This window comes from Tiliqua scincoides, chromosome 5 (genome assembly GCF_035046505.1).
Source record: "Tiliqua scincoides isolate rTilSci1 chromosome 5, rTilSci1.hap2, whole genome shotgun sequence".
NCBI classification, from domain to species: Eukaryota; Metazoa; Chordata; class Lepidosauria; order Squamata; family Scincidae; genus Tiliqua; species Tiliqua scincoides.
In genome coordinates, this window is record NC_089825.1 from 133,025,709 (window position 1) to 133,053,594 (window position 27,886).

Below are 27,886 nucleotides of genomic sequence, written 5' to 3' on the forward strand. Positions count from 1 at the left end.
AGACTGGGTGCCTGAGCAAAGCCACTGGGAAGGATTTTATTAGGGGGTACAAAATTTATTTTGGGCCTCTTCCCTTTCCCCTTCATATGTGAATTTGGCTCCTAGGTCCTCTCTTTGACTCCAGGAGCTGGTACAATGCACCCCCTGGCACCCTCCTCTCAGAGGCCCTGTGCCCGAGGCAGAAAATTTATAAACTTCGGCTCTAATCCTATCCAACTTTCCAGCACCGATACAGTTGTGCCAATGGGGAATTCACTGCATCCTTTTGTTGGGGTGGTGGTGGGATCAGTCATGGAGACCTCCTCAAGGTAAGGGAACATTTGTTCCCTTTCCTTGGGGCTGCACTGAAGCTACATCAGTGCTGGAAAGTTGGTTACTACTGGGTCCTAAATTAGCAAATTTTATGTTTTTTAATAGTATCCCCAAAGGAGAAAAGACACATTAAAAAATCTAGTTGTCTTGGAATACAAAGAATCAGGCAAGGAAAGCAGACTTACAGGGTAAGACAATCAATCTTGTTCCTGAGCCAAATGTCACCTTCGCAGCATATTCACACAGTGTTTTTCACTCACGCAATACTACAATAAATACTACAAATACTACAAATAAACTCACGCAATACTACATCCATCATAAGTTTTGTGATAAGGAAGGTTCCAGAATTACCAATCTACTGCCCCCACCCTCCATGCACTGCCATCACTCGCTGGACGTAACGTATGAAAGAGGCTCCAATCTTTGGGGATGCTGGCCAGTGGGGTAGGGACAAGGTAGAGTATTCTGAATGGTTATACTCAGACAAAGAAATAAATGAAAGAATTGACCTACTGGGTGTCACAATCAGTCGAGTTCCACTTCCAAAGGTAAGCTTATTGTAACCGGTGCTTTGAGCCACAGTGCTTCCTGCCTTGACAAAAATTGTCCAAGGCACAAAAGAGAACACAAAGAGCTATGGAAGAGTTAGGGGTTGGTGAAGTTGTGAAATCACACTGTCCTTGATCAAGAAACATGTTCTCTAATTATCCTGGTTTGGAGTAGAACCAATTCTTGTCTCCTTGAGCTGCATAAACTCATGCAGTGCTCAATTTGTCAAGTCTGATGAAAGGGAAGGTTCTGGAATTGACTCCCTAAACAAGACATAGATATACTACAACACCTTTTTGGAGGTCTGACTACTCCCTTACACCCCTTTGCTCAAATTGCTTAGGACAAAGCAAAAGCAAGTTTTTTGGGGTGCAGATATATGAGGTAGGCTGGGGAAGGGTATCTGGATTTGGTCTACAAGGGCAGGAATCAAGGACCAAAACTTACTTGACACCACGACCAGTCTAGTCCCTCTTCCAAAAGTAAACTTATAGCCAGTGCCAGAGCCCACAGTACTTCCTTCCTTAACAAAAAACATTCTTCTGTTTTAGTGGCAGCCATCTCACTTTTCATTTTTAAAGGTTCTCATGAGTGATAACTGTACAGGCTCTGTGTAAAATAAACGTGGTGTTATGATGGTTACTGTGCAATCCTAGGCATGTCTACTCAGACATCAATCCTACTAAGTTCCATGGGGACTTACTCCCAGTTAAGTGTGGATAGGATTGTGGTCTGAATATGTTATTATTTCAGTTTTTAAAAAGGAACTGCCCAGGAAAGAAGGAACCCTAGGAAACAAACAGGAAAAGGTAACTCCATTTTAGCATTTTAGTAAGTTTGCATGCCTGTGATTAGAAGCTTCTAGAGGCTTTTGCAGATCTTTAAATGTAACCTTGACAACTTGCCTTTTATTTGATCCCCTAGGCTTCAAATGTGCACAGTACCCCTTAAAATCCCTTCAATTTCTCTCAAAATGGAACTTGTCTTTGGAATGAATGAATGAACTTCAGTGTAACAGCCAGCAGGATATGATGATAGCCCACTTGCCATGTCATATTTCACTGTCTTTCAAGGGGTATTGTGAAGGGAGCGGATAAAAGGTTTGCTTCCTTTATGGGGTGAAAGAAGGCAGTTCGTAGCACAATCCTGTCTTTCTTTCTGACTACTACTGCAACCACTGAGATCTCACTGTTATACAACTGCATCCAAGCCAGCAAACAATTCAGAAATTACAGATACACTGGAAAACATTGGTCTGTATCCTCAGAAAGGATTCCAAAATCCTGTTGAACTAAATGGGATGTACAGATCATGTATTCATGTCTTGTCAAAAATAAGCCCCAGTAAGTTCAATGGGACTTACTCCCAGATAAACCTAAGACTGCAATCTTGTATACACCTATACTTGGGAACAGCTCCCACAGAAACCAATGGAACTTACTTCTCAGTAGACATGCATCGGACTGGGGAGTAAGGATCATCACAGTGCTACAACAATGAACTTATCGCACTAATTTCAGCTTAGTCAAGACTATCTTTAGAGAAGTGGTTCTCAGATGTTTAGCACTGGGACACAGCAGGTTCTGGCGTGTCAGGACCTACCAGAAGTGATGCCATGACCAGAAGTGACATTGTCAAGCAGGAAAATCTTTAACAACCCTAGGCTGCAATCCTACCCACGCTTACCCAGGAGTAAGTCCCATTTACTATCATTGTTAAAAGCATATACAGAGTAGCCTGTTCAAAGTACAGGTCTGTACCATTTCCCCAAATGCAGTCATATATCATGGTAGCATCAAGTCTAAAATATTAAAAATAAAATATTGAAATGAATGGGGACCCACCTGAAATTGGCTCATGACCCACCTAGCGGGTCCCGACCCACAGTTTGAGAAACACTGATTTAGAGGATACAATCAATTCGAACATTAACCACAATCATGAAACTATTGATCCCAGCAGAATCCATTCTCCACTGTTGGGAACCCACTGCAATTTTTCATGAAAAATGATTCCCCTCTCCTCTCTGGGGAAATACTGCTCCTTTTGGGGGGGGGGGAATCTTTGCATATCCTGAATTATAATTATATTTGCTTCAACAAAATTAATAAAAATTTAGAACAGCTGTAGACAGATGCAAACGGGAAAGCTGAACCCTGGGGGTGCTTAAATACAATATTTCTTTGAAACTCTACTGTTTTTAAGCAACGTTGCAAGCCAGTAAGGAAAAGAATGAATGATGTTTGGAAAACATTGGTTCACACAGTTGGTTACACACAGACTTACTGGGCAGGACAAGCAACCTTGTCCCTGATCCAAAGATCTGCTTGTCTCCGTAGTTTGCACAGTGATTTTTAGTTCATCAAAAACTCATGTAGTGTCACCTCCGTGACAGTTCACCAATGGGGAAACACTTCATTCTGGACACCTCAGTTAATTTCCAAGTCCTTAAATTGGGACAAATTTATACAGTATTTGTTTACATTTCTGGTTGGCCACTCTTGGATATAAAGTATTTAGTTAGATGCGTCATGGTTTAAACCTATCAAGTTATTCTTTACCTCTCATGGCCAAGGGCGGATTAACACATATGCCCAGAATTTTCAAATTCTTAAGATAAACCTGTTCCCTTCCTCAACTTAAATTTCTTGCAAGGAATCCCACATTGAGTTGATACTTACTGGGCTTCACCTTCAGAATTGTGCCTCGACCAAAGATAAGCTTATCTGCACTTGTATACCCACAGTAATCTCAAGTCCTACAAAAACCTTAAGAGCAGTGGTTCTCCCATGTTTAACACCAGGACCCACTTTTTAGAATGTCGGGACCCATGGGAAGTGATGCCATGACTGGAAGTGACATACATCATCAAGCAGGAAAATTTTTAATAAACCTAGGCTGCAATTCTACCCACACTTACTCAGGGGTAAGTCCCATTGACTATCATTGTTAAAAGAGTATACATAGTAGCTTGTTAAAAGTATAGGTCTGTAACATTTTCCCAAATGCAGTTACATACCATGGAAGCATCGTCTAATATACTAAAAATAAAATATTGAAATGAATGGGGATCTACCCAAAATTGGCTCGCAACCCACCTGGTGAGTCCCAAGTAACAGTTTGAGAAACATTGCTTTGGAGCTTTGACTCCCTTATATCTCTTAAAGTTTAGTTTCAAAACAATAGCCAAAATAAAAACACAACATACATTCAGAATTCAGTGAATTGTTGCACACCACCCAGTTGTCTGTCAATGTATTTTTCAAAATACGAAAAATATATTGTATATTGGTGACTCGTATATTGGTAACTACAGAAGTTGGATTGCCAACCCTCCAAGACTGGTCTAGAGCAGTGGTTTTCAACCTTTTGTGTCTCATGGCACGTTGACAAGATACTAAAACTGCCAAGGCACACCATCAGTTTTTTGACAATGGACAAGGCTCACTAAGCTGTTAGTGGGGGGGCTCACATTCCCCCAAAGGCCCTACTAATAAATGACCATCCCCAAACTCCCACAGCACACCTGCAGACCATTCATGGCACACCAGTGTGCCACGGCACAGCGGCTGAAAACGGCTGATCTAGTCTCTCCAGGAATAAGCATCACTCTCCAGATGACTACTGAATCAGCCCTGGAGATTTTAACAGGAACTCTGTGCTTTAATTGCATTACATTCTGTTTGGAATCATCATCATCATCATCCTCTCCAGAAACTGCTTTAGTCAGAGTTGGCAGTTCTAGGCAGGAGTAATAATAGACTCTTTTAATATGTATTATTGTTATTGTCAAACACATAAGAGATAACATTTGCTCAAGGCTTCGGTATAGCTAATATCTGACCATTTATTTAAAAGATTTCTATACCACTTTTCCTACGCTGAAAGCAGTGGAGATGTTTATTTAGTGAGCGATTAGCTTAAATACTATCTATTTACTACTAGAACCACTTCACCTACTTTCAGGGTCTGAAAGATGTTGATGATTTTTAACATAGTCTGTGAAAAAAGAGAGCTTAAGTGGGGCTGCAAGAGCACTTTTGACACTTTGGGGGAACTTTACAAATTAACATTGCCTGCCTGGTTACTTCCCAATGTTCAAAAAGTTGAGTGTTTCTGGTTTCTGAGTAGTGGAAAATTACCTTGACCTGTTCGTATAAATGGAAGGAGTTAAGTGTTGAAAACTTACTTGGTGTCACAACCAGTCTGGTCCCACTTCCGAATGTTTGTTTGTAACTGCTGGTAAGCACACAATGTTTCCTGCCTTAGCAAAAATTGCCCTGGGCACAAGGAGATTAGTGAGCGAGGAGCGAAGCTAGCAAATAAGAGGTGTGATGCTCTTAGATATTAAGCATGTGCGGTATGAAATCCCTTCCAGACAAACTCCTCACTTCAGTTCACAGGCAACCTGAAAAGAAGAACTTCCTTGTGGGAGGACATGCTTTCCCTGCAGTCTCCACAAGGAATCGTGTCCCCCTCCCTATTTGTGTCTCTAGTAGTGTGGTAGTGCTTATTACGTTCTTTGGTTCTGGGCCACAGGTAGACTGATGAGGGTGGACATATTTTTATTACTGACACCATATCACAAATCATTAGAAGAGTTCGAAAAATGAAATATCCTGAAATGAAATTGCCATGTTTCGCTAAAGAGACTGTGATCTTAGAAAGTAACCGAGGGCCCAAACCTATCCAACTTTCCAGCACTGATGCAGCCATGCCAACAAGAGGAGCACTGTATCTTGCAGTGGGAAAGGGGGCCAGTCACGGAGCCCTCCAAAAGTAAGGGAATGTTTGTTATCTTGTTTTCAGGCTACATTGCACTGTGGAATTGGATAGGACTGGACCCTAAGCCTCGCTGAAATGAATGAGAAAAGTTAATTGAAGTCCCATAGTGATGACTAACTTTATAGGATTCAGCCCAATGTGAATGCTCTCAAGTGTCTAATAGGAAAATGATAATGGATCATGCAGAGGGTTGTTTTTGTTTTTTTAAATAGTTTTCTATGACCCTATTGTTTCAGATTCAATAAATGCATGGCGAATATGAGTCTTGACAACTATTAAACTTGGACTTTAAATAGAACTCTCCATCTATAAATTCAAGGTAGCTATGAGTACCTGTTGTGGGGGAGGGCAATATAAGAGAGGGCTGTTACCTTCATTGTGATCCAGTAAAACAAATCTCAGATTCCTATTTGTTAAAGTTAATTTTTTTAAAAAAGATTATTTTCAAAATAATGGGAGGGTGAGAGAAGACAATCCTTTCTTTCTCCAGATTAGACTGGTTGCCAGCAACCTCCACTGAGTGAGTGGACTCAATGGTGAATGGCCACTGAGTCATTCACAGTTGCTCTTAATGATTTGTCCCACACATTTTTCACGCCATTTGATATAATCAGCAATGAAAAGGCGCCAGATACTCACTGGGATTCACCTTCAAGATGGTCCCTTTGCCAAAGATCATCTTCCTTCCATCTGTATTCCCACAGTGATCTGGAGCCCTTCAAAAACCCACACCTGTTCTTCATTGCAGACTGTCTTTTAAAAAACTTACATATCAAATTCTTTGCATTTTAAAATCTTTGCCTTTTGAGATATCCACAAATGCATTTGCTGTTTGAAAATCTAAGTGACTTCTCCCTGCCCAAAACAATTTTGCTTCATTTCAGCTTCAAACATGAACTGGATATAAACTAATCAAGGTAAAGGACTAGAGTCCTATCATCATTTTGGTGATAGACTTAAGTATGTGCTTAAGAACATACCAACCCGAAGTTGCCAACTAACTAAAACCAGGCTGCTCTTTTGCCATTAATAGCAGTTTGATGTGCAGAAACGAGCTTTTACAGCATGCAGATGACCAGTATTGTTAGATCAGTATTGGTAGGTTAAGCTACTTTTTTCTCACACTCAGAGAGAGAGAGAGAGAGAGAGAGAGAGAGAGAGAGAGAGAGAGAGAGAGAGAGAGAGACTCTACTTCTCCCCAAACAGAAGGCATGTTAGGGGCTTGTTCAATCATCTCTCCCATCTCTCAATCCCCAGAGATTCCTTTCAATTCTATGTCATTTCACCTAAGTAAAATACAGTAATTCAAAATTTCATCTCTGACACAAACCACAAAATAGCCAACACTTACTGGGTGTGACAAGGAGTCTTGAGCCACCACCAAATATAAGTTTGGTTCTGTCAACATTCCACAGTGCTTTAGGCTAGGACAAAAACTCAGGAGTCTGTCTGGATGTGTGTGTGTACGTATCTACAGTCTCTTTGTGTGTGGTATTTTAAAAATATGTCATCTACCATGCATAAGAAATTAATGAGTGGGGACTGTGAAGCCCACAAATCAAAAGTCAGCTTTTGGCTAGGTAGCCCATTCATCTCAATGGGAACAGACTTCTTTCTTCAAACAAATGGAGCTGAATGAGCTGAATGCTTATGAATGAGGTAGCAGAGTGAGAAGCTCTGGCTGAAATCCTATGCTCACGAAAGTCAAGGCAAAGGAGACAAAAGGATACATATCAGGTACAACCTCCTGATTTTAGAAATGGGCTATGTAAGATGCAAGGGACGGCAGGAAGATGCAGGTCTCTTGTTATGTGGTGTGCTCCCTGGGGCATTTGGTGGAAGGAATCTAGGAATCTAGTCAGGAAGCTGGACTAGATGGGCCTATGGCCTGATCCAGTGGGGCTGTTCTTATGTAGATGGGCATATAAATAGATGAAAAGAAAGCAAGTTACACAAAGAATCGGGGAAATAAACCACACTCACATGGCAGGACAGTCAGTCTTGTTCCCGATCCAAAAATCACCTTGGTCACATCGTTCACACAGTGTTTTCCACTTCAACACAAACCAATGCAATACTACATTTGTCTTCCTGTTTCATCACAGAAAAAAGTCTGTGATGATCTACTAAAACTATGCACAATTATGATGCACTTTGTAGTCAAAACAAACAAAAGATTGATATTCTTTGGCAAAGCAATGCAAAGTGAACCCTGCCTGTCTTTTTAAATTTGTATCTGCAAGTTTGAGAGCTAGAAACGTGCCTCTCTCCAAATCTAAGCTGTGATACTCAGACTATACAATCCAGCCAGCGTATTTAAAGTCCAAGCATATTTAAAGTCCCACAAGTTCTATACAAGTAGACGTAGGAGTAACAGTCACTTTCTAGACCATAGCTATGAATATTTTTATGGCCATGAGAAGTGGAGAGGTGAACTTTTCTAGACATTTGTATTGCTGACGGCTGTAGATGTTTAATTCAAAGATATGAGTGAACATTGGGGTGTTGCTTAAATGCAGGTGGGTTACTACTGGGTACGCTTCACGTTTGTGGTGTCTGAAGGTAACACTTTGACCATTTTTAAGGTGGCCAAGGAAAAGTGTTTTAAGGTGGCCACTGACTGGGGTTTCAAGGACATGCTGATGCTTTGGGGGACCCTGATACTGGTCTACAGGCTTGCATTGTCTATCTTGCTCAGTTTGTATAAGATAAATAAACCCCAAGAATGTGGGCATGCCAGAGTGTGGAGGGGGACTATTTTGTACCACTACAGCTAGAACAACAAAAGAGTGAATAATTGTAACTTACTTGGTGTCACATCTAGCCTTGTCCCACGTCCAAAGGCTAGTTTTCCAACAGCATTGTTATACCCACAGCATTTCCTGACTTTACAAAAATTGCCTAGTGCAGCAGCAAAGTGCTGACTGAACAGCGGAACTATAGGATACGGTGATGGCAATTCTTTAACATTTTAAGGAATGTATTTCATTACATTTCTTTGACATTTGGGGAGAAATCTTCCCTGCCTTCTGTTCCTCCTAAGTTGAGGAGCTTCTCCATAATGCAACATTTAACCCCTCGCCCCACTATTAATTAACCCCCCCTTTTTTATTCCTTATGTTTTAAATTTTATTTGTGTATTTATTTTAAATTTCTTTCCCCAGCCAAAAATTCTTTGATCCACAGGAAGGCAAACTTTGGATGCCAAATTTGAATTTCTTTTTCCAGAGGAACATTACTCTTTTGGATGAAACTTTGCACTTCCTATAGTGGCACCATTCTCTAAGAAAAAAAAAAATGAACCCCATGAAAATTTGGCACAGCTCTAACTCCAACCCTAGAAAGAACTGGCTGTATCCCAGGAAGGATTTAAATGTATTAAGGTCTTGGGATAGCATGCTTTTAATATGAAAAAAAAGTTTTGATAATGTGATGGTTTTTGAGAAACAAAGCCAACTTTTTGGGTAGGACAGGCACTTTTGTCCGAGATCCAAATGTGGTCTACACAGTTATTTTCTCTGTAGCATAAACCCACATAAATACATCATCTCATACCTGGAGAATATACTTTGCATAGGAATACAAAGGAACTCAGATATATTGGAGCAAATTATAAATGTCCTACCATGTCCAAGAGTCTATGACCAGAGACAAACACATTACCTGGGCCATTCACAGGCCACTGAAAATCTGAACCTTTTGACTGAAACAAGCTTGTCCAGCTTGGACAAGCTTGGTCTCGTTTCCACCAGAATGCTGGACTAGGTGGACCTTAATCTGGATTAGTAAAGCAAAAGCAATTAGTAAAGGTCAAGGAGAGGATTGATATTAATGGGGGAAAAAAATCTGGAATGCCCTAGTTCAATGCATGCTTTGCCTCTGTCATGTTTCTATGGCCATAACACAGACTGTTCATCCATTTCAACTTTCTGTTCTTTGCTTTTCTATAGCTCCACTCTAGGTATTGACAACCTCCTCCCTACAATGGTATCAGGAAAAAGAAGAAGAAAATAAAACCAAGAGAGAAGAATCAGCCTAACAAAGGAGACTTACAGGGTAGGACAATCAGCCTTGTTCCAGATCCAAATATCACTTTAAAAGCATTGCCATTCACACAGTGTTTTAGACTAGTATAAAAACTCAGATGTGTATGGGGGGGGGGGAAATGAGGTCAAGGTAGGGGAAAACTTATACAATGACACTTATTATACAGAAGTAACTCATAAGACTGCAAGGTTTGCAATCCAGAACTAAATCTGGTAGTCAGTTTTTGCAAAAATGGGTTTTCCTATTCATCTCAATAGGGAAAAGATCCAGAATAAAGATGTGAGGTGGAAGGATACACCCCCACTTGGAGAGGACTGCTTATGAACATGATGGAAGGGTGAGGAACTCTGTCTGCTTTTTGGAAGGGTCATAGCCAAGGAGCTAGAGCAGCCATTTTCAACCACTGTGCCATGGCACACTGGTGTGCCGCGAATGGTCTGCAGGTGTGCCGAGGGAGTTTGGAGAAGGGTCAGTAGGGCCATTGGGGCCATTAGTAGGCCATTAGTAGGGCCATTGGGGAATAAGAGCGCCCCCCCCACCAACAGCATGGTGTGCTTCTCAGTTGTCAAAAAACTGATGGTATGCCTTGACAATTTTAGTACCTTGTCAGTGTGCCATGAGATGAAAAAGACTGAAAATCACTGAGATAGAGGGAGGGGTAGCAGACATATTAATAGATGGACAAAACAATAGAAAGAAGCAATCAAATATGAGGAATCAGGGAAAGAAACCAGACTCACATGGTAGGACAACCAGTCTTGTTCCTGATCCAAATACCAGCTTGTAAGAACCATCATTCGCACAGTGTTTTCTACATCAACATAAACCCACACAATGCTACATCTGTCAAGTTTGATGAAAGAAAAGTTTCTGTGATTTTCTACCAAAAATCTACACCAATATGATACACTTTCCAGTTAAAACAAACAAACAACATCTAAATTCTTTGGCAAACAATCCAGAAAACCTGAATTTCTGCAGTTCCTACATTTTCCCAAGTGAATCTGCAAGTTTATAGACTGGAAACTTTCCTTTCTGCAAATTGGGCTAATACCGATTTCTCTGCTCCCACTAATTTAAAAATTGACCTTTGAAGACACAAAGAAGTGAATAGGAGGCAAGACTTGCTTTAGAAAAACAAAATTCAGCCAACATCAAGCACATTTAAAAAGATAAACTTTTCTTCAGGCTTTTGTACAATTAATCGTTGAAGAAGTGTGATTCACAGGTATTAATGAATTTTACGGTGTTGCTTAAATGCAAGCAGGTAGCCCTTAGCTAATGCACACCTGTCATCTAATGTGGGGTCTAAAGGAAACATTATGAGAGTATTTTAGGTGACCAATGAGGATGTATGATTGGGGTTTTAAGGACATGCTGATGCTTTGGGGATACTGATGCTGGTTTACACACTAGCATTTCCTGGTAACTCAACCTGCATAAAATGAAGCAACACCAAGAAAGTGGGATTGTGATGTGTGAAGAGGTTATTATTCTAAACTACTATAGCTAGAGCAATAGAAGGAATGAAAAGTTAAAATTTACTTGGTATGACATCCAGTTTAGTCCCACTTCCAAAGTTCAGCATATTGAAGCCTTCCACAGTGTATCATGCCTTAACAAAAATTGTCCAGGGCAGATGAAGAATGGTAATTGAACATGGTTAACATTTATGAACAATCTGGAATATCTTGGCTAAAGACATGCTTTTGCTCGGTCACATTTCATGTCACTTTCAACTTCCAGTTCCTTATTTTTACCTCTGTCCACTCTGAAATGGTACCAGAACAATCAGGAAAAGAAAATAAATAGTATCAAAATGGAAGAGTCAATCAAAGCAGATTTGCTGGGTAGGACAATCAGTCTGGTCCCAGCTCCAAATATCACTATATGGTCATCATTCACAGTCTTTTTCACGCCCCCCCCCCCGCCATAAAATTTATAGGCTATAAGATACTTAAGTGCGGTCTGGTGGTTGCTAGCCTCTAGGCATGTCCATCTTATCTGTGAACTCTGATCTCTTTCTCCGTTTTTTAAACGTACTCAGTAATGCAGAGAAGTTCCAATCTGGACTCCAAGGGCATGTTGATGCCTTTGGGAAATGGATGCTATTTTACATATTAGTGCTGTCTGCTTTCCAATTTGCCTGCTCCCTCACTCTCAATTTGTGTACCACAAATTATTTGGGATGTACAGATTAGGGAAGAGGAGATTATCCAAATCTCCTACACTTTGCATAATGGGTGGAGTGAACATTAAAACTTACTGGGTGTCACAAACAGTCTAGTTCCACTTCCAAAGGTTAGCTTAGCATAGCCGCTCGTAGACACACAGTGTTTCCTGTTTTGACAAAAACTGCACAGGAATGCTGAATGAAGACTATCAAGCAAGAGAATGGGGGGTGGGTGGGTTGTAATGCAGTTCGGTCTTACAACGGGAGTAGAGACTGAGCAGTTGTTTTCAAAGGAGAGAGGCCTCCAAGTAGTATTGTACTGATACCTCATTTTCCATTCTGATGTCATTTTTATTACTGTAGATGTTAAGATCATATAAAGCATCTCCTTTGGAAGTGATACAACAAATACACATAATGTTGGTGCCTTAATAGCAAGCATTATGACTTTAGAAATCAATTGATATAGCTTGCATGGGCATCATTATGGATTGCATCCTAAGTTTTCCTTCTTCTTGCACAAGGGGCTTCCTTCTGTGGAAAGAATCTTTCTCCTTTTCAAGAATCCTTGCTCTAAAGCAAGGAGTCCTTCCGCAGGAGGAAGGAAACTTTACACCACAACCCTATCAGCTCAATGTCTGCATATCCTGCTCCTGTTAAAGGCATAACAGTGGTTGGTTGTTAAGTTGGCAACCCACTTTTTTATTTTTATTTTTTTGCTAGAAGTAACCTTAAAAAAGTTATTTATTTGATTGAATTGTATGGAATGGGTTTCAATCTCCTTTGAAGAGAAGGATGGTCAGCAATATGTTCAACCCATTCTTCTTTCAGTGATTACTCTCATTTTTAGATAATTGCAGTTAAGAGAAACAACAAAAGCTCCATCTCAGCCACAAACAAGATAAATGACACTTACTGGGTGTGATGAAAAGTCTTGAGCCACTACCAAAAGTGACTTTCTGACTGCCAACATTCACACAGTGCTTTAGACTGCATCAAAAAGTCACACTTGAGGACTGTATTACTGGGAGCAATAACCAACTCAAAAGTGGGGAACTGAAGCACACAATTCAGAACCAAATCCCACAAAAAACATGGTGGCTTGGCCTGTCCAATCCATTTCAGTGGAATGAGTTGATTCAGAAGGAAGGTACAGACAGCAGGGGAAGGAAAATTTAGATGGTCAGGAACTCTAAGTGGTCTTTGGAGTTTTTATGAGCATATATAAATTGAATAAAGAATAAATTAGTTTTGGAGAAAATGGGTTTGGCCTCAAACAAATAAAGTAAACTTACAGGGCAGGACAAGCAATGTTGTACCAGATCCAAATGTCTTTTTCTGACCTATTTCCAAAGTCCACTCAGTGTTTTTCACTATAGCATAAACTTATACAATGCAACACCTGTGCCCAGTTCATCTCTGCAAAAAATTACTTTGTGTTAAGAACAGCCTTCTTGAATCTTACTGAGGACTGTTCTGTCCATTCCAGTGATCTTCCTCAATAGTTTGCTACAATACACACCAATGACAACAGATTTGTGAACAAGCAGACCTGTCGTCTGTCTCCTGCCACTATTCCCAATGACCTAACGTTGGCTGCCTGGGTTTACTTTGGAAATGGCCAAGTTAGAGCCCAACGCTAAGCATGTCTACTCAGAAGTAAGTCCCATTATAGTCAATGGGGCTTGCTCCCAGGTAAGCGTGGATAAGATTGCAGCCTTAGAGTTCTTAGCATGAGCAGAACTCTCTGCCTTCTCAATACGAGAGAGCCTCAGATGAATGGGGTTGAAGAACTCCCCAGATGAAACTGGTGGTCATCAAGTGGAGGATCAAGAGGCACCTTCTGGAGGTGATCTAGGAAGATTTCCTGCTGCAGGCAGGGTTTGGACTAGATGCCCTTGTGGGTACCTTCCAACTCTATGATTCTGTGAATGCTGGACAGACTTGGGAACACCAATGTAGCATTCTGTATTGGGGTCTTTTAATGGCTTAAGCATCACGGTGTATTAACATATCTGGGAAGATCTGAAATCTGATTCATTTGTTAACAATAAATATATCCCAAATAGGAAAAAAAAAATGAAATCTAGAAGTTGTTTATATTATGGCTGGTGCTTATTGTGGAACAATGGATGGGCCCAGTTTCTCAGCCCCCTTCCTCAGTGAAATTACATCGAAATCTCAGCAGTATTTCTCCCTCAGCCTAATCCTGATCAAATTCATTATAAGGATAAAATAAGATTTTGTGTGGCAGCCTGACTGTGGTGTCATTAAGTAACTCAAGATTCTGAGTTTACAAAATCCAAAAATATACAATTTCTGGAGAATGGGTCTATTGTTGGCCATGAGATATTGGGGGAAAACAAGGTCTCCTAAATGTTACTATTGTGAGCCCCAGAAGCATCTGAACAGTCACAGATGGGAAAGAAAGGAATATTTGGTTAGATGGACTTTTAGTTTGCTCCAGGACACGTATTCTTATATAACCAGTGATGACAAAGACTATAGAGCAGACAGAACCTCTCATAAACACTTATGATCCTTATATCTTTTCCGTTACTTACTTGGCTTCACCAATAACCTTGTTCCTTTTCCAAAAATCACTTTGTAGCCTGCACCTCCAGTATTCACACAGTAATATCAGCCATAGCAAAAACCCAGCAGATGTGTACCTACTCTTTACAAGAAGCTTCATGAATACTTCCTGCCTCAACAAGATTAACGAGCAGGCTGGCTACACTGATATGAAAAGGACACAGGGACAGAGGGATGCAGGGTAGGACAGGAAGCAGAACAAAACCAGAGTGGCTATTGAGTCCCTTGGTGCCAGTTAGCAAACATGGTGGTGATCAGGACCAAGCATATCACTCTTGAGTATATCATTCTCAGGGATATCACTTTAGGGAGTCTTGCATGCCTCTGTTTTGCTCCCCCACTGGGAATGGCCCCAAAGGGAAGGGGCCGCTTGTATACCACAGTGAGTCTCCATGCAAAACTTAATGCTTTGCACCCCATCTAGCTATGCCACTGCTTGGACACATCCTTAACCAATATCCTTATCACCGTCCATGTTTCTCCACCCGCAGATTATCCAAGATGTTTCAGGGCTAGAGGCAGAAAATCAAAATGCCCTCCCTGCCACAACTGCCAACCCTGGCAAGAATACAATAATCAACTAATTGACCATGTGCTGCCCTTTGGTGGTGCTAAGAAAGGGAAGGATCTCAAATGTGAAGAATCGGGCAAGGGGAATGGACTTACAGGGTAGGACAATCAATCTTCCTGATCCAAATGTCACCTTACCAGCAGACTCACACAGAGTCCTTCACTTCCACATAAATTTGGGCTATGCTACATCTGTTATATTTGTTAAGAGGGAAGGTTCTGGAATTACTGTACTGACTCACTACACTGGAGGCAGCATGTGAAAAGAAAGAACTTTCAGGGGTGCAGATAGGTTGGGTTAAGAAGGGGCAGGGTGTCCTGACTGGTTATACTAACACAAAGAAAGCAATGAAAGAGTGACTTACTTGGTGTCACAACCAGTCTTGTTCCACTTCCAAAGGTAAGCTTAGAGTAGCCAATGCTTATACTCACAGTGGTTCTTGCCTTGACAAAAATTGCCCCAGGCACAGAGAAGTCACAAAATGGAACTGAAGGGCTACAGGTTGATGATGCTGTGAAATCAGGAGGAGGTCTGAGCCTCCGTTTGCCTGAAGATAACATCCAAAGGTCGCCAGTTTGAGGCCACCGGCACCATGCGACCTTGAAGCAGCTGACAAGCTGAGCCGAGCTATTCCATCTGCTCTGAATGTGGGAGGATGGAGGCCAGAATGTGTGACCAGATCAAGAAAGAAACATCTGAATGTTGTGGTTTCTTGAAAGATAGAAACCTTCTTTCAAATTGTAAAAATCCCTATGGGGATTTAATTTGCCTGCCTATGTAAACCACCTTGAATAAAGTCTAAGGAGAAATCTGAGGACCAAGAAAAGCGGTATAGAAATACCTGTATCATCATCATCATCATCATCATCATCACCACCACACTGTTTTTGATCAGATGTGTTCTTTGACTAATTATCTTGATATGGAGTGTAACACACTATGCAGTCCGATGCAATGGGTACTCAGAAGTAAATGCTATTGTGCTCAGTGGGGCTTATCCCCAGGAAAGGTGTGTATAGGACTACAGTCAAATTCTTGCCCCTAAGAGCCAGAGGCATCCTCCCTTCAGCCTATCATGTTTTCATCTTCCATTCTGAGAACAGAAGGTCCATTGAAGCTATAGCTGAAACAGCATATTGCCCAGTGTCAGTGACCTCCACTACCCCTCCCTTTCTCTCACGAATGCTTTAGTAAGATAGGAGAACAGATTGCAATTTTACAGCAAAATACATGTGTTGTTCCTCTTCCCCTCCTCGGGGAGTGCTAGTCTTTTGGAGAACACTTCTTGCTTCACCAAAAGGAAGTATTTGTTGCAAGATGTGGACCCTAAAATAGGGGAGGATAAAGTAAGTGCAGGAATTTGGGAGAGGTGAATGTGCCGGAGGCACCCCAAATTGTAAACATGGAAGAAAGAAAGGACTAAAACTCACTTGGTGTAACAAGCAGTTGAGTGCCACTTCCAAAGTATAGTTTATCTACCCACTCAAGATCCACAATGCTTCCTGTCCTTACAAAAAACATACAGGGACCTAATAAAAATGCCAGGAGAAGAGTACAATGAAGGTAAAAGGGAATGGGAGGCACTGAGATTTTCCAGGCATGATTACAACACCAAATCCGTTTCAGCTGGATTTGAATTATCATGGATCATGGCTCTGGAATCTGGGCAGATTGCAATTCTGTACTGATAAGATGGAGAAGCAGGCAACGACAACCCGTGGGACTCTAAAGTATTACTGCCCTGAGATCCCAACAACTGAGCTTGGTCCTGACACAAGCAATCAGAGACATATTGGCTGCTTGTGGTCCTCAGGAGGACAAGGCCTCCTATTCAGTTTGTTGGCTCTCAATCTTTGAAAGGCTGGACAGAGATGATGGATCAACATCTGGAAGTGGCTCGCAGGACTTCTCATCCATCAACTCTGCATCAACCAGATGTACCAGAAACAACTTACTCCAGTCCCAAAATATGAATTTGTGAACTCACCAGTGCTTCAGATTTAAAGCAGATACCATTACTTACCAGGAATCACCATTAATGTTGGTCTTCTAGTCCAAAGGTGAATTTAGTGCCTCAGGAAGCCACACTCATTCCTTTGAGGAGACTCAGGAATATGGCTCCAAAGAGATCCCTTGCAATGGAAGCTAATCAGGAGATACCTAAAAATGTAGCCTACACCATAACAAAATGTGATGAAGAGCTACAGTGTGTTCTGGTCTTTATACTCACTCGGCAGGATGACAAGTCTTGTTCCAGACCCAAAGGTTAAAGGGGTATTGTAACTGCTCACAGCAGTACAGGCGCTTACAAAAACCCCAAGGTTCTTCCCATAACGTAGGTCCAGGATATATTTCTGAACCCCCTGAATGTGGAACAAGTAAAAAAATTGATTCACAGCCAATTAACTTGGGGTACTTTGATACAGACTAAACTATCATATTTTGCCCCAAACCTCTACCCTCTTAACCTTTTCTCCCACCCCCATAAGGCATTCTGTATCTACTTAAGAAATCACCACTTTTCATCCCCCACCTGAATCTCTCCTAATGGATACCTGTCGGTAGAAAAATCACTTACTAGGTTTTGTAGAGAGTTGGGTGCTTTTGCTCCCCACTGATATGTAAGATTTGATTCCACTCTGCTGATCAAATAGGTGAAATAGGTAGAGACAGTAGAGACAGTATTCTTTTCTCCTATGACCTTGGAAAAAGAGATCTTCTCTTGACATTTTTAATTCATCTAAAATATTTATATTCCACCTTCCTACCTATGAAGGGGCTCCAGGTGGGACATTTGGTTGAAGCCCCTCTTTGGAAGCTACAAACATATGTACATTTGCTTTGCTCTTCCACAAACAAAAGCCTCATTTTTCATAAAAGTCTACCACACTAGCAGGGAAATGTTTCTCATCAAACACCACAGCAAATGCAATAAGTTGTGACATCTGTTATGCACACTTACTTGGCAGTACGATTAGCCTTGTTCCAGAGGCAAATACGAATTTGTTGTAGTTATTGCTCACAGCAAAACAGACCCTTGCAAAAACCCCATTGTGTTCAAGACATTTCCAGTAACTTAGGTCAAGGGTATATATGTTTTAACCCTAAGAGAACAAGTGGAAAAGTTTGCATCCTAGGCAAATATTTTGGGATTCTTCAGCACGAGCAAAACAATTTTAACATTCCACAACCTCTGCCACCAATTTCTTAACCTTCACCAAGGAGCATTCTGCATCCTCTTAAGACAGCCATTTTCAACCACTGTGCCGTGGCACACTGGTGTGCTGCAAATGGTCCCCAGGTGTGCCACTGGAGTTTGGTGGAAGGTCATTTTTAATAGGACCATTGGGGATATGAGCCCCCCACCAACAGCATGGTGTGCCTTGTCAATTTTCCAAAAACTGATGGTGTGCCTTGATAATTTTAGTACCTTGTCAGTGTGCAGTGAGACAAAAAAGATTGAAAATTGTCTTAAGAAATTACCATCCTGCATTCACCCCCCTGAATCTTTCTTAATAGATACATGCCAGTAGAAAATCATTTACTGGCTTTTATGGAGAGTTTGGTGGCTTTGCCAAAACTTTCCTGATCCTTCCTGAATCACTTCCACAATTATTTACAACTCTGCAATACTTTCACAGTGTAAGGGCACAGTCCTAACCAGGTCTACTCAGAAGTCTATTTTGTTCAATGGGGCTTACTCTCAGGAAAGTGTGGTTAGGATTGCATCCAAAGGCAGTTAAATGCATATTTCTCACTAGTGTTACTCTGCCCCTTTGATGAAAGAACAAATTAGTCTATGGGCAAGACTAGGGCGTTAAAAATAGAGTCAAACGACTTCTGGATGCATGGCAGTATTTGTGCAATTCTTTGGATCAGGTCCTCAGAATAGATTTGATTGGACAGGACAATCACTGAAGTGTCCCATTAGAAAACACTGAACCCAAAACACTTGCCTGCTCCCCCCAGCTTTAATACCACACACCATGTAAATTAGTAGTTTTACCCCTCTTTATAGCCTCTGCATGCTTTGCTAATCATATTTGCACTAAAGGATCACCTACAGGAAGCAACTACCCAGATCTATAGGATAACTGAAAAGATTTGAACGACACTGTGTGTGGGGGGGGGGGGGGAGTTGTTGGGTGAGAAATCTTGAGATTGAGATCCGGGGAGCTGTTCCTTCACTTACTTGGTATGATACTCAGTTGTGTTCCACTTCCAAAAACTGGTTTAGTGCCTGCAGTATTAGCACAGTGAAATGGTCCTTTACATAAATGGCACTTGAGTCAACTGTTTTGTTTTCCCAGGGCAGTTTGCTCGGATTAACATGCAACACTGACCTGCCCACCACACTACTGGCAATTCCCTGTCGCTTGCAAATATCTGCTCTTAGAGCTCATCACAGCTCTTCTATGCTTTCCACAGAATGTTTCCATCTCCGACATTTCTGCCCATAAGTACAGAAAAGTACTGGAGGCTGGATTCTTATTCACACGTTCATAGGAGTAATTCCCATTGACTACTACGAAACTTACTTCTGAGTGGATATGCAAGGAATTGTACTGTAAGACTCACGTACAAACATAATGGTCCAAAAATCTTCAAGATCTGTGTGTGTGTTAGGACTATCAATAAGACCAGCATTATCCATATCAAGACTTACTGGGAGAAACACTCAGTGCAGTTCCATGGCCAAATGTAAGTTTCCAGTCACCTCCTGAATTGCACAGTGTCACAGACTTTTGCATAAACTGCCATTCAACGCACTCTTCCTATGAATGTGGAGGGGGGGAGGTAGAATCTCAAGCATACTGTCCTCACTTGTTTGCAAAATGATGAATAATCAGGACCAAAAGACCTATATAGGTTCAACGTGACACTATTAATATTCTGCGACCTTCAAACATACACACGCGCACACACAGAGTGATCCCTGATCATGGCATCTCATTGGACTTGCCTTCCTGATTTCTCAAAATGCAACACTAGAAAATCTAGTTACCAACCTTTCATGTTTCCAGAATAGTATCTGAGTTAAAGCAAGGGTGCCCGTTATGTCACAGAGCTATTTTTTTTGTCTGTTTTTCATATCAAGACTTACTGGGAAAAACTCTCAGTGTTGTTCCCCGGCCAAATGTAAGCTTCTCGCTGCTTCCTGAGTGACACAGTGCAACAGACTATTGCATAAACTACCATTCAACATACTCTAATGGGAAGGGGAGCAAGTAGGGACTCAAGTAAGCCACTTGTTTGCAAAATTGCAATAAATAAGAACAAAGGATTGAAAACTGCGAGGAAATGGTTCAGCGGTCTGTGAGATCCTGGCCACTATTTTGACTCTTTGTTGATTGAATGAGTGACTCTGCTGCTATGTGGGATTCAAGTTAGAACCTTTTCAAGTTAGAACCTCATCCTTAAGAACCGTTTTAGGGCTTCCTAGTGAGTCCAAAGATTAGATGTGGTTTGAGATCTGACATCACTGATGTCACTCACTCAAGTGTTAGAACCTGGGGGGGGGGGGAAACATATCATGCAAAATTACTTTTAAAAACTTACTTGGGTGAACTCTGAGTCTTGTTCCACTTCCAAATACAAATTTGTCATTTCCATACACAGTGAAACAAACCTCTACACAAACTCGCAGTTCAACTTCCTGTATATAATTAAAGGAATTGTGGGGAAAGGTTTCGAGCAACCTGTCTTAAACTGAACCTGCTGGCAAAAACTATATATTGGGAATATAGATGCTGTATCCATGTCATGAGGCAACTCGTCAAATGCTTGTTACCAGCTGTGATATCCATTCCACATACTTACCAGGTTGTACAACCAATCTTGTGCCAGTCCCAAATTTGTAGATGTAATTGTTATTGCTCACAGCAGTACACCCTCTTACAAAAACCCATCAATTGTAGGCACAGGAAGTAATTCTAAACATCCTTTCAAATATCCAGCAAAAACATCAGTACCACCCTCTGCCTACAATGATTTGAACACACAAAAATCAGTTTTTTCCACATCTCTTACCAGGTCTCACTTCCAAACTAGTTCCAGGACCAAATGTCATCTTCCTGTTTCCATCATACACATAATACAAAACTCTTCTACAAAAACACAGTACAGCCCTCGAAAAGCTCTACCTGCATGGCAGGAAGGGTGATGGCTGGGCCAAAGCAAAGGTAACACTTATTTTAACTGCTTAATGTTTATTTCAGTTTCTGTTAATTTATTCATATGCTATTCGTCACTCTCAGCCCTGGGGTCAGGGGCTCATAGACAGAACTTTCTAAGCTTACAGACAGAATGTAGCAGTGCCCCTTCGAAGACTGGTCATTATTATCAGAAGCACCCAGTGAGCTGATAAAAATATGAATGTCCTAGTTCCAGATGGACGTGATGGGCCACCATAGCTAGAACCCAGTTGTCCCAACATACCTGGATGGATTGTTAACTTGGTTCCTTGGCCAAATATCAGCTTCCTTCCAGAGCCTGTATTAGCACAGTGAAGGAATGCTTTACAAAAATTACAGCTCTGCTTTCTGCTGCTCAATTTCTTTAAGGGAAGACTTTGGTGAAAGCTACCAAATGCAAAAGCAGGTGAGTATAACAAATACAGAAAAAAAATAAAGAGGAACAGGTGTAGGTGTTGTAGCCAGCAACACCTGGCTACAACAGGTGTTGGGATGACCCATTGGCTAGGTTTCCAATTTAAAGCCTGAGCAAATCCTCTTCTGCAAACTTACTGGGCAGTACAATCAACCTTGTGCCAGACCCATAAAGGAATCTGTTGAAGTTGTTCACAACAGGACTGACCCTTACAAGAAGGCATCAGTTCAAAGTGTGGCCAACACCCTAAGGCTGGGGTCTCCAAACTTTTTGGCAGGAGGGCCATATCACCTCTCTGACACTGTGTCGGGGGCTGGGGGAAAAAAGAATTAATTTACATTTCAAATTTGAATAAATTTACATAAATAAATACATTAGAGATGGAACTTATATGAATGAATGAAAGTCTTACAATAGCTCATGGCCTATAAAAGGCCTTGCACAAAGCAAAACCAGCCTTTCCTTTGCTGCCACTGCTGCATCACAGATGTGAAACAGGAAGCAGTGGAGGGAGCCCTCGTCCCACAGCTCCCATGGGAGGTCGAACAGTTGTCCGTCACGCTGCGAGTAGTTGCATCAGGCCAGCGCAGGCTCCAGCAAGTCTCTGGAACGCCAGAGGCTCATTGGAGACTGGAAATTCCCTAAGGGCCAGATTGGGAGTCCTCGAGGGCTGCAAGTGGCCCCAGGGCCGGGGTTTGGGCACCCCTGCCCTAAGGCACTGGTTCCCAAACTGTGGGTCAGGACGCACTGGTGGGACACAACCTGATTTTTGATAGGTCACCAACTGTAGCTGCTAACAGCCCCGCAAAGAGCTGAGTTCCTGAAGTTTGCAAGCTTGTGTAAATATAGGGTGATAAATGTTTGTGGGTCTTTCTTTCTGGTTATTACTTATAAATAACTAAAATATTTCTTTCTAGATCTCCTTTTTTAAAAGTTCTGTAAAGTTAGGTGGGTCCTGATGGAGTGTCATTTTTAAAAGTGGGTCCTGGTGCTAAAAAGTTTGGAAACCACTGCCCTAAAGGCAGGGCCTAGGAGAGGGAGGGGTAAAGGGGGTAATTTGTACCTGGGTCCAGGGCAAAAAGGGGGGCCCAGGAGCCAAAGGAAGGGGCCTAGAAATTTCCTGGGATCTGACATTTTCCTATCTACCCAGACATGTTGTCTGTGCAGGATGCTGGGGACATTACCATGACTGGGGATGCTGGGGACACTACTGGTGCCACATGGGTGGGTAGACCTGGGCTCCAAAGACTTTTCCAGCTGTCTCTACCCTCCCCTCACCCTGCTTCACCCCTCCCTGCCCCTATTCTGCTCACCTGTCACCACCCTCCCCTGCTCTTTCAACCCCCCCCCCCTTTGCAAAGGAGCCCAAAAGAAATTTTGTACCCCCTGCTAAAATTCCTCTCAGAGGCCCTGCCTAAAAGAATCCTTTCAAACATTCATTCATTCTTTCTCCAAACACCAAGAACATCCTTCACAGCACTGATCATCCTCTGCTCACAACTATTTGAATTTGCACAATCATTTTTCCCCCACCTCTTACCAAGTCTCACTTCCAGCCTCGTTCCAGTCCCAAATACAATATTCGTGTTTGTACCATTCACACAGCAGAAAACCCTTTTACAATATCACACAGCACAGGAACTGGGAAAGGGGCAGGACTGCGTACCACAGAATAGGATGAGGAGCTCAATTCCTTAATTTCTTTTCTGCCAGACACCCCAGTGTGGCTCTGTAACCCATCACAGCAAATGCAACAACATGCAACATCTATTACACATACTTACTTGGCAGTACCATCAGCCTTGTTCCAGACCCAAAAGTGAATTTGCCATAGTCGTTACTCACAGCAATATAGCCCTTTACAAATACCCACTTGTTAAGAACACGTCCAGTACTTTCGGCCCTGGATTCAAACCATCATGGCACCATCATCCAAGCATCTACCCACTCATTACCCAGTAAACATCCAATACATCTATCCTCAAACTCTCTTTCCAATAATAGATCTAAGGGCCCAATTCTATCCAACTTTCCAACACCAATATAGCCCTGAGGCATGGCAACAAGCATTCCCTTACCTTGTGGAGGCCTCCATAACTATCCTTCCACCACAGAATGCAGCACATACCCCATTGGCACAGCTACACCAGGGCTGGAAAATTGGATAGGATTTGGCCCGGAGACATCCATCTTCCACTTCACACATCTGCTTTTTTTTTCTTTTTATGTTGTTCGTAAGACTTTCTTCCTTGAAGGAAAGTTTCACTTGTGTCAGAGTTCAAGATTTAGTCACGTCAGGATGGAATAAAAAGATTCCTGAGCAAGTACAAAGTGCATATCTTAGAGATCGCCTACTCCCGTACAATCCGGCTCATCCGCTTAGGTCATCAGAGAAGGCCTTTTAACAAGTGCCGCCACCTAGGGAGATACATGGGGCGGCGGCAAGAAATAGGGCCTTCTCAGTAGTGGCACCAACGCTATGGAACTCCCTTCCCCCTGACTTAAGAATGGCTCCCTCTCTTGAGACTTTTCGGCGAGGCCTGAAGACCCTTCTGTTTAAACAAGCCTTCTGAGTTCTCGGCCTTTTTAACATCTTCAACACCTTTTAATATTTTTTTAAATACTTGGTTACAGGCCTGATTCTTTTATGATTTGCTGCTCTATGCTCTTTTTACCTGATTACTTTTTATCTGACTCCTGTTTTTATGATATGTGTTATATGCTTTTATCTGTTTTTAAATTATGTTTTTAATCTGTTTTAACCTGTTATAAGTCACCTTGAGTCCCTTCGGGGAGAAAGGCGGGGTAAAAATAAAATTGTTATTATTATTATTTATTTCATATTCGCAGCGCTGTTTAACAACAGAGAATCCCCGGAATTCAGAATCTAGGGAGAAAGGGACTTCCAGTTCATTGGGTAAGATTTATAACATCTTTTTCTTTTCCTCTAGACACATAGCCCTATAGCCAACAACATCAAATTTGGTTGATACAGGTTGACTCTTTAAACTGAGACTGCAAAGTGCTTAACAGATAGAAAAGTGACACCGCAATTAGTTATGAGACAAACCTGTTTCAAGCAAGCCCCCAACATGCTGCCATTTAAAGACTGTTTATGTTAGTCACCATCATCAGGTTGTAGCCTACGAAAGGAAGTCATGATGAAGTCGCACTGAGATTAATTTAAACTAGTTGGGATTAACATTTAGGAGTATAACCCATTATAGTCCAGAACTTCTTGCTACTGCTCAATGTACTGGTCAGATTTCCCAGGTTAAACAATGATAGATGCTATCACTGATGCTATCTAGACACATGTGCTCAAAATAATCATAATCCAAGCCCCTATCTGCTCTTATGACCAGCTTTGTTCCAGATCCAAAAATTACTGTCAAGGTTATTACAGTAGTAGACCTCATTACAAAAACTGCCAACACAATACTAACAAAGTTACAAAAAAACCATTGTCATAACATTCGTCCAACACAAAATCCAGCTTATTCCTACCCCAGGTCATTTAGCTTGCAGGGTGCACCATCTGTGGTGATACACAATAGTTTTATTCACGCATACCTGGGTTAATTTTCAGTGTTGTCCCACTACCAAATGCAAGCTTATAGTTGCCAGCTCCCACCCGAACTATAAAATATTGCTTTGCAAATACTGACAAAATTCTTGTCTTCTCCACATCTGTGGGGTGATCATGTTCAATCCTCTTTCCTGCAATGCCTCCGAATTTTGGCAAGTGACCAACTGGTAGTCTAGAGTTAATATGAGCTTTGAGAAATGAACAGGAATTTGAATTTGGAGACCTTCTCATCTCCAGTCCCAACTGAAGTGCATCTCTGTATCCCACTGATTTCAATGAGAGGGGGCTAAACACAGGCCCAGCATCGATCCCTTGAAAACAATGGGACTTTAACTGTGATCATATACACACTTAATTTAGAGTAAACCATGTAAAACATGCTATGGTTTCCTTCTCAGAAAATTCCTATGGGATCCAATAGCAAAAGTACATAATTTTGTCTTATTTCTGCCCATACTTATTTGCTTACAGAGTGTACCATAAAGGGCCTCTTTGAAAAGAAAACTGATCAGTGTTTTCCATCAAGGGAGCACTCAAAAGTAAGCGCTCAATGTGTTCAATGAGACTTGTGTTCATTGTGTTCAATGAGACTTACTCCCAGGTAAGTGTGTCTAGGATTGCAGCCTTAAGAAAGCACCAATCCATCTTCTGTCTCAAATAACCTCAATTTGCAGATTCACATTTTTCCCATATCTCACCAGGTCTCACATCCAATTGAGTTCCAGCTCCAAATAGCACCTTCCAGCCTTCATTGTTCTCACAGTAGAAAAGAACAATTTTTTGTTCTCTTCTACAAAAACATAGCACTGCCTACAACAAAAGAGACTTTTAGGTTGAAATTAGATGTGGAGCCAATTGCACAAAGTGTCTTGAGGGACATAGTAATAAAATGCTGCTTCATTTTTTTAATGAAGCTCATGCTAGTTTTAGTGGAGTAAAAATCCTTCAGTTCTCCTAAAGACTGAAAGCTGGTTAAAACCTTCACTGGACTTCTCAGAAGATATGGATGATAGATGTGGTGACATTGGAATCCCTCATTCTCCTAGATCATGCACCAGCCATGTCTGACCACTAATGCTGGAATGCATTGTTTCTGACTTACCTGGTTGGATTGTTAACCTGGTCCCCTGACCGAATAGAAGCTTCCCATAGCTGCCACTATTTATCACAGTGAGAAACAGCTTTACAAAAATGGCAGGAAGACAACCACTCTATTCTTCCCAGTGCGCAGAAAACATCCAAATTGAAGAGCATGGAAAATTATATGCGATATATATTTAAGCTCTTGTTTTTTGCTGCTGCCGTTCTTATATTTTTATTCATTTTGTTCAACTTTGTAAGTTCAAATTGCTTCCAGTCATTTATTTATATTATTTTTATTTATATGTTTAATGGTTTTATTTTTATTTTCTAATTGTACACCACCTTGAGAATGGGAAAGGTTGTATATACATCTTTTAAATGAAATAAATTAGAGGGTATCAGACTAGATGTCTCCCAGACAGCACAGTTTAAATCAGATTGACCTGATCTCAGCAGAAATGGGGACTAAGAAAGTATAGCTGCATTCATTAGCCAGCCCCCCCCCCCCAAAAAAAAATGGCTACATGGTAAACTCACTGTAAGATCTGTTATTGTAAGATCTGTTATTACAGGGACCTGTCGTATTAAGGAAACAACTCTAAACTACCATATATATTGACAGTAAGGACAGTGATCTGTTGTCTTATTTTTACAGGTCCACAAAGTGCAATGTACCCTGATGACACTATAGAAGTATTGAGAACAAAATGGATAATATGATAATGCCGTTGTACAAATCGATGGTAAGGCCACACCTGGAGTATTGTGTCCAGTTCTGGTTGCCGCATCTCAAAAAGGACATAGTGGAAATGGAAAAGGTGCAAAAGAGAGCAACTAAGATGATTACGGGGCTGGGGCACCTTCCTTATGAGGAAAGGCTATGGCGTTTGGGCCTCTTTAGCCTAGGAAAGAGACGCCTGAGGGGGGACATGATTGAGACATACAAAATTATGCATGGGAAGGATAAAGTGGATAGAGAGATGCTCTTTACATTCTCACATAACACCAGAACCAGGGGACATCCACTAAAATTGAGTGTGGGGAAAGTTAGGACAGACAAAAGAAAATATTTCTTTACTCAGCGTGTGTTTGGTCTGTGGAATTCCTTGCTGTAGGATGTGGTGATGGCATCTGGCCTGGATGCCTTTAAAAGGGGATTGGACAAGTTTCTGGAGGAAAAATCCATTACGGGTTACAAGCCATGATGTGCATGTGCAACCTCCTGATTTTAGAAATGGGCTATGTCAGAATGCCAATGCAAGGGAGGGCACCAGGATGCAGGTTATCTGGTGTGCTCCCTGGGGCATTTGGTGGGCCGCTGTGAGATACAGGAAGCTGGACTAGATGGGCCTATGGCCTGATCCAGAGGGGCTGTTCTTATGCTCTTATGGATCTAAAACAGGATCAAAAAATGAGATCCAACACTGACCCAGCAGTGTCATAAATTTAGAATCTGATCTGGGTTTTAAGACTGTCATTTTCTACATTGGAACGACATAAGGAATGTACAATCAACTTTAATTTTAGAACAACTTACTTGGATGCACTCTCAGTGTTGTCCCTCTTCCAA

At 41.5% G+C, this 27,886-nt stretch overlaps 1 protein-coding gene across 1 annotated transcript in view; it reads right to left on the minus strand.

The window, feature by feature from the left end:
* The window catches only part of LOC136654109 (T cell receptor alpha chain MC.7.G5-like), a 108,391-nt gene that overhangs the window by 37,075 nt on the left and 43,430 nt on the right, over positions 1 to 27,886 (minus strand). Inside the window, exon 4 of the mRNA XM_066630985.1 lies at positions 19,228 to 19,275. Coding sequence (XP_066487082.1) covers positions 19,228 to 19,275 — 48 coding nt within the window. The remainder of the gene's footprint in view (positions 1 to 19,227; positions 19,276 to 27,886) is intronic.